Below are 12,325 nucleotides of genomic sequence, written 5' to 3'. Positions count from 1 at the left end.
ATCTAAGTTTTTTTATTATCTCAGTCATTTGCTCAAGAAAGAATTCATTCCAACGGAAGAGAATTTAGTAATATATTTTTGTGCCATCCAAAAATATGTGTTTTCACAGTTTTTTTTTAATAAACATTCTGCATGTTTATAACAAGATACATTTCCCTATGAATCACTCAATATTAGGAACTCAAATTCACCTTTTCTCGGATGTCTGCTGGAGTGGGAGTAAAACTTGAGCTCTTCTCTGATATTAAATTCAAAAATATTCCGCCAAACATGGTGCAATGCATTTTTGGTTACTTTGTATAGAGGCGAGGTTGTTCCAAACATATGTCGTTTTTGGTAAGAGAAGCATCCTAATCAGGTTCACTAAATCATGTACTTTCCAATGGTTATCTTCAGTTTCAACCCCTCTATCAAAGGATCTACAAAACATTTTATTTCTATGCCTTGCTATTTGAAGCCTAGCTATGAGATGCTTAGGTTGAACAACTTGAAGGGTTTCCTTTTTCTGCTTTTTCTACTTTTCATAAGAGCATATTTTTATACCTAATTATTTACCTTGTAGCCTGACACTGTACTATTTTCCTAAACAACCGTCAGAATTGTTTGGATTGAAATCTCAGGTTTAGAGACAAACCTGCACGCATATATCAGCATACAATAAAATATTAACTACCATACATACATACTACATTGGATTTTTTCATTTTTTATGAGCTTACTCCAGCACTTCTAATGCTTTATTATAGCCCAAGAGCCCTACGCAGCGGGCTTTAACGTCCATTAAAGGCACGTTTCAAGGTTAACAAAGGAGCGGTCCTTTAATGGCCGATAGAGCTCGCTACGGAGGGCTGTAAGGCTATCAGAACATTCACCCCCAAGAGGGCTGAATGTTCTAATTTGTAAAACAAAAGCCTCACAGAGCTCAAGGGGGTTGAAATCTGCTCGGGCCCTGTGAGACCTTTGTTCACAACACTGGAATGTTGCTGCTCTGGCTTATACCAGCCATTAGAGGCCCTGAGCACTTCATTGTTTTCAATGGAGCTCCCAACATTCCAATGTTCTTATAAATATTAGACAATTGGAATACTGAGAGCTCTAGCAAAGACAGAGTAATGACCCATGACCAACAATGGCTGGTACAGACCTTCTCCTCCAACATTCTGATGTTTGTCTTTCTGTTTCACCCTTTGGAATTTAGAACATTCTACCCTGTGCTTGTAATGTTCTAATAGCTTTATAGCCCTTCTGCCTTTGGCTATAACAGTTGTTAAAAACATTCCCCTCATACTGCAGGGCCAGAGACTTTCCCAAATGACATTACCCTTGTAAGCAGGTTATATGTCACAAAACACTAATAACCATACCACTACTTAGAACGCACTCAGGTAGGATTCTCGACACAATAGACAATTTGCTGTGGTTTAGGGAATTTGCAGAGATCGAATGTGTTGTTGAAGTGTTCCTCAGCCCGGCACACCCTCTTGGCTCATTTGATTTTGTTAGCCATCCCACACTGGCAATTTATTGGCCAGGGGAAATAAGAATCAGGAACACTGGACCTTTTCTGAAGCAATTGGTTTTGCTTGACACAAATGAAGAGATTAGTCACCATTAGAAGCTACTTACAATGGCATATTATTCTGGTGTGTTGATTGAATGATGGAATTTACATCGCTTCCAAGTCATGATCGATATTACACCCATCAAACCAATTAATGAAGTGTTCTACTTTACAGCATATGATTTTCAAAGCAAAGTAATATATTTTCAAAAGACTGGTGTATTATTACCGAGTACACCTTCACCAGCAGCGCGGCTATTTAAAATACAGGATAGTGAGGTAACTCTGGCTTATGTCCAGGTAGTTGCCTGTATAACAAATAAAACAAGACCTTGAAATGCTAACTTCAGCTATGTCTCTGCCAGACTTATTCTCTGACTGGTGTCTTAACTAGTTGTAGAGCTGGACCAGCAAGTATGTGCACACCTTTGGCAGTGGTAAACAGTGGTTTGTCACTGGATCCTTAAAGGACTATACTGACTGCCTTTGGCTTGGGACGTAGCACCCTTTGTTTAAATCTATAAAGTAATTACATAGCATGAACCAACACAAAAAAATAACCAAAACACATAGAAAAATACTGGTACAACAAAAGCAAAACATGGCCCAACACATCGAACAGTCAAAACAGAAGGCAGCACAATCACAGTGCAACTCTACAATAATACAACACAAAAATGCCGTAGTAAATCACAAACGCAACACATCACAACCAGAACCCAATGCAACGCAACAAATATGTACAAATACTCCTGTCATATATTACCACCTTCACAAACATGCTATTATAATACGGTGCTAACAGTTGTTTGCACCAAGCACTGCCTTTATTGCAGAAATGGCATGTAATAGAAGCAGTCAAACGTGTTTTACTTTCTGGCTCTAAAACACCGAGACAACCTCCAAAGCTAAAAAAATATGAGGACGAAAGAGCTATCTATCAATTTGGAGTTTCCCAGAACATCTGCTGGCAGAGAACACCATCCACCTCCCCAAATGCATGCTTTGTACATGGATAATTGAGGAATTTCTTATAGCAGCTATAAACTGTGAGGCTGCTAATGGGAGTGATTTACAAAATGACAGTCTGAGGCTAAATATAGCCATTTGCAGCAGAATAATACCGCTCTGGTTCATTTTTCACAATTGCACAAACAACATGTTCAGCAGTAGAACTTACCCTATACTGCAGGATCAGCTAGGCACCAAAGCAGGGTGTTTTAAAATGCAAACACGAAAACATTCGCCTATTCCTAATCTATCATTTAAAACCCAAAAGAAACTCAGGTGCATGGACGCGCCAAAGCCCCAAATAATGATGAAGGTTTTGTTTGCGCTTTCAACGGGTCTGCTGGAGATTTAAAAAAACACAGTTCTCTTGACTTAGTCCTGTACCACAATAATCACCAACAACAATACAAATGCTGCTTTTTTTTTTACGTCTGCTTAGTTTTATGATGGAATGTGACATAATTCACAAGATGGCCGCCTCGCCAGCTTTACATTGCTATTCTGTCTGTGTTTTTTACCAGGTGCTTCTCATCAGTAGGGAATCGACGCCAAGGGAGGCAGCAACTATCCATTGGAGTAAACTGCGACAGAATAGCAACCATTCAACACGAGTTCCTTCACGCGCTGGGCTTCTGGCACGAGCAGTCACGGTCCGACCGAGATGACTACGTAACGATTGTGTGGGACAGAATTCAGACTGGTAAAGTATTTCTCATATCACTATTCCCCGCAGTGCTATGCAAGTGTAAAGTTGTGCACCCAAGCTGCCATCATGGTGTGGCTATTTAGTAACAAAAACAGACATGAAAATCTGATGGGGTATGGAGAGCATAACAAAATGTCCAAAGTGGATGAATAAAATGGGGTTTAAAAAGGATAAAACCCTAGAAGAGACAAAATAAACACTGTGGGGTTAAGTTGCAAATCGAGGGTTCAGGTGCGAGAAGACGATGTGAGCGGAGGTTTCTCACATATACAGATATTGAACGCGTAGAATTGTGGGAAATATATAGGGCACAGGGATATTGACATGGGTGATATAGGGTGCTATATTTACATTTGTAGTGCTTGTGGGGTGACTGACAAATGAAGAGAGTCCATCAAGCATTCAGGAGGGCCCCGTGGAATCAAATGAATGATTTGTCCAAACCTGTAGATTTTTACTCCTTCCTGAATTCCTGAAGGAATAGGATCAGTCGGAGAGGCAAGACTAGTTTGCTCTGAGCTTGAGGCCTACTCCAACAAGGCTGGTTTACATGTATATTATATGTGACAGTTCTGGGTTTCAAAGGGGCTGGGGTGTTGCTCCACACTGTGGCAACACCATATGAAGAATTTGTCCGAAAAGTACAATGTCTTCCTTAGAGCAGTGGATTTGAAGATGATGCAGTAGACTTTGAAATGACGCACTACTACAGGGGGACTCAGTGGACATGTCCCAGAGTGTGGGCCATGAGGAGACATTTCTCATGATCTGTGCTCATGGGGGCTGTTTTATTGAAAGTGGATTTTAATGGGCTAGAGTGGTGCAGTGCCATTTTAAGGATTATGGGGGCCTTGGGCAATACATATTTTGTGGGTCCCTGTATGAGACAAATTTGAATTTTGTTACCTATTTCCTGATAATATAAGCATGTGTGATGTCAAGCAATACTAAGTTATACGTTAAACTTTCACAGGGTCCCAAAAACAGTTGAAATGTATCAGGCTTGTGACTCCAAAACTCCTTAAGATGACACTGGTTCATGAGTCAGAGCCAGAGGTCGATGTAGGCAGAGAGGGAGAGACGTTTAGCGAGAGATATAGTATAGACAGTGATCAAATGAAGAGAAAGTTCACTTTCCTAAGGGGCCCCCTTGGAAGGTGGTGGCCCTGGGCAATTGCCTACGTTGCCGATGGCTTAAAACGTCTCTGGGGTGGTGTTGAGAAAGCTGATGATTTGGATGTACCCCATAAAACTGAGAAATAGCAAGGGATTTGGAAGCTGAGCCATTGATTAAACAGTGCTCCACTGAGTAGATTGTCATCCTACACTCATTAATTCAAGTGTGTCCCACTGAATGAACAGAGCCCACTGCCACCTTGCATCTAATGAGTAAAGTGCATCCATTGATAAGATACATCCATTAAGCGAAATGTGCTCGCTGGAATGAGCTAGGTCTATTTATATCCTACATCCAGACAGTGTGGACTGGGTTTGGTGGCACTCTGCACACACTGAACAAGCACATGATGTGCCCAAAGCTACCCAATTAACCACCACATTGAGAAATACATTGATATTCACCATCCACTAATTCAGATACTCCTTCCTGCCCACCCCCGCCCACTCCACTGCTCATTTCTTCTGCATCCTCCTGCCCAGGCCAATCAGATATTCCAACTCACTTTTCACAAACCACAAACACATCTTTTTCTACCGCCTTCACACTGCACCCCTATTTTTACAAATGCTCTAGCCAATGATTAATGCAAAAATTCCTCCAACCTCAATGACTGATAAACACTCAACAGATACTACAACAGAATACAACTATCCACTCACTTTGTCTGACTTTTTTTGTCTATGGAACAATCCTACATTTAGCACTTACCACATTCCCACTTTCACTTTACAGCCAACCTGGAGTGATCCAAATGATGCCACCACACCCTTTTCCTTACATGCCGAAAATGCTCTATTTATCTAAAGAACCAGCCTCAAACAAAAGGTGGGTGGAGCCAGTATCCTCCATAATAATCTCATGACAACACCTACCTGCCAAACCTATTCATCCCATCTCATTTGAACACACCACCATCAATGACTCGCCCCTTTCCAAGCATATACTCAAATGATATACAACCATCAGGGAGAAACTGGGTCTCTCTTTGAGGAACTTGATGCAATTCTTTTTTTAATTTCTTTCTCTGCCCCTTGCAGGTGTATTCTATTTCCAAACATTAATCTGAACAATTCAACCTTTTTTCTTGAATCCTCCTTGATCAGCAACCCTTCACTTCCACACATTATCATGTTGTAGTGTTTTTCAACCCTGAGAGTGTGTGTTGTGTTGATTGCTCAGCTCCCTGGACCCCAGAGAGTACAGGAGTGCCACAAGGCGTGTAGTTATTTAGTGACTTAGAAGAGAAATCACCAACAGCCGCAGGATGTGGCATGGATCTATGTAGGAATGGCTGTGAAGCAGACAGTCTGTGAAGAATCAATTAAGGGTCATTTTCAGTAGTGTCTAATCTCTTGAGTATGAGCCAAAGGAAGGTGTGGTCAATACGGTTTCATTGGGCTAGATTCTAACGATGTTCGGGATTTTTCCAGATGAGAATCATGCCTGCCTAGCCATACCGTGCATTGGGCAGTCCAACGCTGGGCCAATGTCCTGGAGGCCAGTTTACAATGAGTGGAGCCGCTGCTATTTCTCTCTCTATCCTCCTCCCAGTCCAGTGGCAGCTGGCCCAGCACCTAATTTTTTCCAGTTAGACCAAAAGTATGAAGCTGTACTACAGCTTTATACTTTTGGAATTACAACAGTAAAAAAATAGAAACTGCATGTCACTGTATGTGTGAAGTCAGCCCTGATAATTCCTTGAAGCATACTTGACCAAAATCTAGTGACTGCCCTATTACCAGAATCTCTTACTCTTTTCTCCTTGTACACTTGCTCTCTACCTGTGATTTTCCATAGTTTTCTCTCCCTCTCACCCCCTGTTCTGTACCTATCAGTTTCTCCAGTGATCCCTCCCTGCACTCTCACTCTATACTCAGTCTCTTTTTAGTGGCCTCTCCTGCTGACTCTTTCCTTCTCCTCTCTCTCAGCTCTCTCCTATTCTGCCTGTGTCATCCCCGGGTAATCTCTCACAGATCCCTCTTTTTTTCCTACTCCCTCTAGGCTCCCTTCATTATTCCTGTGGTGTTTCCTGGTAATCTCACCCATGCTCACTCTCTTACAGCTCCCTACAGGCACTATCTCTCATTGTGGGTTTTTGTAGTGAACTTTCCCCTGCACTTTCTTTCCCCGGCACTCTCTCCCCTGCACATTCCCATACTGTCTCTTACTCTTTTCTCATCAATGCTCCCTCCATCTCTCCATTCATGTAACCTTTCATAATGCTCTGGTCCCCATGAAACTCTGTCCCCTTCCACAGTCTCAGCCTTTCTTTGATAATTCTAGGTGATCTCTACCAATCACTCTCATCGCTCAACCACCTCTATACACCCTTACTTTTCTGGTGGACAGTGCTCTGTGCACTCTTTCTTGTTTCATTCTTCTACACTACCTCACTCACTCAGGGGTATAGTTTCCGCGGGGGGGGGGGGGGGGGTATTTGGAGTGTGACACCCCCAAATAAATACATTCTTTGTTTGGTAGTTGGGTCTGGGCGCCCTTAGTCGGTTCTGCTATGTCTATGTCGGTTTTTACGATTGTCTTGATTTCACTAATAGGTTTTAACTAGTTCATTTTTGGATCGGAAACTTAAGGCATAGATTTACAAAGATTTTTGCACCAGGGTTGCATCACATTTTGATGAAGCCCTGACACAAATCCTTTTTGGTATTTATAAAGCCACACCAAAGTCAATTTACATGGCTTTGTAAGAAAAAGTAATGCACTGCATTAAGATGCCTTGCGTTAGTTAGCATCAGGTAGGCATTCCATTGGTGGTGCATGAGCATTACCGTGGATCCAGCCAGACATTTTGACACAAACCCATATTTAAATAGGCCCAGATTTACAAAGATTTTGCGTCTGGGTTCCATCACTTTTGTGATGCAGCCCTGGTGTAAAATACTTTTGGCGATTTACCAAGCCATGGAAATGTTGATTTGCATGGCTTGGTAAGAAAAAGTAACGCAGCGCATTGAGATGCTCGCGTTACTTTGCATCATGTAGGCTTTCCATGGGTGGTGAATGGGCATACCCATGCATCGACCCATGGATTTTGATGCAAACCTGTATTTATAAGGAGTTGTAGACTTGGGTTTACACCAAAATGGTGAACCTCCCTGAGGCTGCATAATGAGGAGAAATATCTTTATTTCTTCTCGTTTCTTCCTCATTGCATGTGTGCTGCATTACACAGCACACACATAGAGGCAAAAGCCTCTGAGGATAGCTTTTGTGCAAGAAGATAACCCTTTGTGCACTAAAACTATTGTGATCATAACACAGGCACCCTTGCACTGTGACGAAATTTTGCCTGTGTTGGCCCTAGGCAGCCCAAAGTGCACCTGAGCATGGAGAGAGCAGACCTGTGCTATTACTTTGAAGATCTTTGTAAACAAGCCTTTTAGTAACTAGTGCCCCAAAAAAGTAGCAAAGCTGCACACATAGAAGCACTCCTTGAATGGCTGCAAATTTACTGCTTTTTAGATTCACAAACATTGACAGTAGTAGGCTTGGAAAGCTACACCAGTCTGGTTTCCAGGCATACTACTGGAAATCAAACATCCAAAAGGTGATGGGATGAATGTTTGTAAATAGTGTAACCACAGGCAATCCCTCAGGGTAGCATTCCAAGCCATTGTGTTTGCCCCTTGTGCCACTCTAGATAGAGGGCCTAATTCAGGATTTAACAGATGGTGTTGAGGCAGACAGGTTGGAGGAGAAGTTCATTGCCTTTACTTTGCCGACTTCACTATAGATTGGCAGCAACACTTGTCATGGCGGAGAAGTTTAATGGACAGCTCCACCAAACTTGATGACTGGCTGTCAAGGGTTTCCATTTTTATATTTTTCAAAAACAAGCTCCCAAAGTGGAGTTTGTTCTGGGAGGGGGGGGGGGAAACACTATGACTCCAGTTTTCTCCCATGGTGTGTGTCATTTTTATTTTTTTACTGACCATCCATGCCAGTAAGTGAAAAAAAGCCATCTTGCCGTTCACTCTAAATAGGACAGATTGTCAGATGGCTTACTTCCAATGCCACCTACCCTGTTGGGCTGTTGAAGGAAGTTTTACAATGACAGAGTAAATTTTGCTCCGACGGCGTAAAACTTCTGGTTTGCCAGATTCAAAACTGGAAGGGAAGACCTTGAGTTTGGTGGACAGGGTACTCCATTAGTGCCCTGTGCTCCTTCTGTCTTGCCTCTTCTTTTATGAGCTTTACTATCAAGGGAAGCAAGGGCAGAGCCAGAAGTATCAAAGGGCATGGCAGGATTAGCAAACTCTACTTGCTACAAGTACTAATTGATGCCCATTACTTTTTCCGGTGTATAATTGGCAGCCGTTCGGGTTATTCACTCTGCAATGACCAGGAAAATCACTTGCCCAACCTATCGACAGGTAGGAATAGTTATGGAGAATTTGAAGGATGTATAGTATATTATGGATGACTATTTGTAATACCGTTAATAAAGATGCGTAGGGTGTTTTAATGGTTTATGCTTTGCTTGCAGTGACCTTATAAAAATAAGAAATGAATTCCTTCTTTCGTTTAACAGGAAAAGAAAGCAACTTCAACAAGTATGACGACAAGGTTTCCAGCAATCTAAACGTTCCCTATGACTACACCTCCGTGATGCACTACAGCAAGACAGCGTTCCAGAATGGCACGGACCCTACAATAGTGACACTCATCCCAGACTTCAGTGATGTTATTGGGCAGCGGATGGATTTCAGCGATAATGATCTTCAGAAGCTTAATCGGTTGTACAACTGTAGTAAGTCTGAGGTGTTGTTTGCCTCCCTCAGGAATCCTTCCCTATCACCTACAAATAACTCCACCTCCATTGCTCCAAGTGCAGATTTTATTTCTCTTTGTAAAAAAATAAAAAAAAAGTCGCACTAAAAATAAGAAGGTTCGGTCAATTTTTGGTTTTACCACAGGAACCAACTGTTTATTGCAATATGAAAAATAACCCTATAAAACGTTTAAGTGGCATAAAAAAGGTGGGGATGGGAGGTCGAGGGGCGCTGGAAAAGTGGTGTGGCCCAAGAAGCATATCATAGAAGCCTCTATGAAAGGTGTGCCATGTGTGACTAATGGTGCAGCCTAATACGTGTGAAATAGAAGCCAATGACTGACACATTCATAAATAGTGTCTTACTGCACAAAGAATAACAAAGATAAGCAGTCAGAGACACACCTATTGATATGTTTTTTATAGAATCATTATCCTGACCCACAAGCAGTGAAACAGTTGACAAAGGAAATTTAAAAGTAGGTGGAGCTGTGGCTGATCTTGACAGCATTATTGAGTACTTTGACAACACTAATGGTGAATTAGGGTCATGGAGCACACCCAACAGGAGCTATAACCTGCACTCAAGCTCCCAACTTCAATTCGCACTCCTTGGTGGTACGCGTTCTGTCCTAATAAGCCTTTCTTGTCTTCTGTCGCAATAACATTATTTCCCTCTACCCTTCCACAGAGACAATCATCCAACCCTTGTTTCACAATATCCTTCCAGGAGCTTATCTAATATTCAGCCTCCTACCCCTGAACAGTTCAAAAGGAGATCTGCCTATGGTAGCATGCTGTGATAACCAGTAATTGAGAGCCAACCTTTCCACCTCCTCATTCTAACTTTCACCTTCTTTAATTGTCTCATCAAACGTTGCTACAACACTGTTGGTGCGAGAGTGGTACAGGGAGCACTTCCTATGCTTGATACCATGTTTTTCCTAGAAAGCGCCTAATTCACACCTGAAAGCCTTCTCTAGAAACTTTATGACCTCTTCTGACATCCTCTCTTACCCGGGCTATGACAAGTTGTCATGGAAATAGATACAAAAGACAAATAAGCAGGGGGTCAACCTATCAACCTTTAACAGGAGCAGTGTCCAGGGCAATCTCTTACCTTGGTTTTTCAGATGGCACTGGATTAAACATTGGTGGTACCCAGAGTTTGAGAACTTTGTCACTTAGAGCACCTCTCACACATTCCCTGATTATACTCTCCACCTCCAAGTCCATTCCTGGCCTCCAGAAATCCTAACATTTTCTTTCCTAGGACAACTACAAAGTGTTCCCCTTGGGCTAAACTGATAGGATTTTCCATGAGTACTTTAGATTGCACACGTTTGGTGTCCCTGATCAGCAGCATACTTTGTTTCACAAGTTCATCTTTGACAAAAGAAAATGGTCTTACTTCATCTCTTAAATCAAACTTCTTGGGCTAGCCTGAGCTTAAAAAATTGAACATTTCATTCAACACCTCAGTATTGGCTCTCTCTCCTCTGCACTTCTGTTTAGACACTACACCTTCCATCAGTACACACTCTCCAGAGACTACCACTCATCCTCCATAGTCTCATCCTTTACATCCATTATGAGATGGGATAGACAATCGGCTGCAAAATGTATTTTCCAGGAATGTATTTCAGATCATATTTGCAGATCTGACAAATTTAGAATAAACCTACTGCAAATTCCACCATGTCCATGAAGATAACCAATCCCTCCTTGTTCTTTGGTGCTGGAAATTCCTATATGGTACTCACTAATGGCCAGATTTATCAAAGATTTTGCATTGCCCTAATGCCACGCAAGGGGACACAGTGCGACGCAAAACCTAGAATGAGGTTTACCAAGCCACGCAAAGCCACCTTGAGGGGCTGTGCGGTGCTTGGTAAATCTGGAGTAACGCAAGGCAGCGTAAGCCACTGCCCTGTGTTACTCTGCCCCAGGGGAGCATTCCATGGTTGCAGCATAGGTTTTCCCATGCATCCACCCATGGATGTTGGTGCATTCCTGGATTTACCATGCGCGGTAGAGCTGGGAATGCGTCAAAATATACGCCTTCCCAGAGGAGATGTAACCAGGACAAATATGTACATTTCTCCTCATTTGTTCCTCTTTCTACGTGTGCTGCATTCTGCAGCACACATGGAAGAAGAATAAGCCCAAGAGGATTGTTTGTGTGCAGGAAGGTGTCCCTTTCTGCACAAAAACATTTCTGCTCGCAACACATGCACCCTTGCACCATAGTGCAAGGTTGCCTGGTTGGCATTAGGCCGCACAAACTGTGGCAGTGCAAGGAGAGGACAAGAATGTGCCATATAATTTAAATATGGTTAATTCCTGCTATTTTCCTCGCAGGCAACACAGTGCAGCAAGGTGTCTTGCTGCGCTGCTTTGCATGACAGTGTGATAATTCTGCCCCATAATATTCTTTGAATTACACCCTGAGCAGTGATACGATGTCTTACATAGGTAATTTTGGTTTTGCCAAACAACACTTTCCTCCCCTTAGTGTAAGACCTTGTTCTTCAATACTATCAAGGACAACCTTAACTTGGGCATTGTGCTCAGCCCAGGTCTCACCAAATTAAAAACACAGCTGTGAAAATATTTTAGACCCTGACGATCACGTAGGCATCAACATAGACATGGCTGGTTGAAATATGGATGCCGCTATAACAAAACCAAAAGGGCATCCTAATAAACTTGAATGCGCTTATGGTTGTTATGATTGCCGTCATATCTTGGCTCTCCTTGTGAAAACAAATCTGGTGGGAAGTGAATACCAAGTCCAGTATGGTGTAATTCTTGGCTCATACGAGACACCCTCTCCTCTATTTTCAGAAGAGAGAACTTGCCAACATTTACCTCCCTGTCAATGCACAGACACATTTTACTGTTGGAATTCTTGGCTACCACTATAGGCACCAGCCACTCCATTGCCTCAGTAAGACCAATAACACCTGCCTCACACAGCACGACTATTTCCTGACCAACTCCTAATCACAAATGGACAGTCTTCTTACTCTAGATTAAATAGGCTTGGCTCCCACATTGAGTTTATTGTAATGT

At 42.3% G+C, this 12,325-nt stretch overlaps 1 protein-coding gene across 1 annotated transcript in view; it reads left to right on the top strand.

Annotated features, from left to right (window-relative positions):
- MEP1B (meprin A subunit beta) overlaps window positions 1-12,325 on the top strand; it is a 330,890-nt gene that overhangs the window by 215,481 nt on the left and 103,084 nt on the right. Inside the window, exons 7-8 of the mRNA XM_085605695.1 lie at window positions 3,094-3,272; window positions 9,011-9,229. Of these exons, the coding sequence (XP_085461821.1) occupies window positions 3,094-3,272; window positions 9,011-9,229 (398 nt within the window). The remainder of the gene's footprint in view (window positions 1-3,093; window positions 3,273-9,010; window positions 9,230-12,325) is intronic.

The sequence above is a fragment of the Triturus cristatus genome, chromosome 5_1, assembly GCF_964204655.1.
Source record: "Triturus cristatus chromosome 5_1, aTriCri1.1, whole genome shotgun sequence".
In the NCBI taxonomy this organism is placed as follows: domain Eukaryota; kingdom Metazoa; phylum Chordata; class Amphibia; order Caudata; family Salamandridae; genus Triturus; species Triturus cristatus.
Note: the sequence above shows the minus strand (reverse complement) of the source record. Positions and strands in the feature narration are given on the sequence as shown.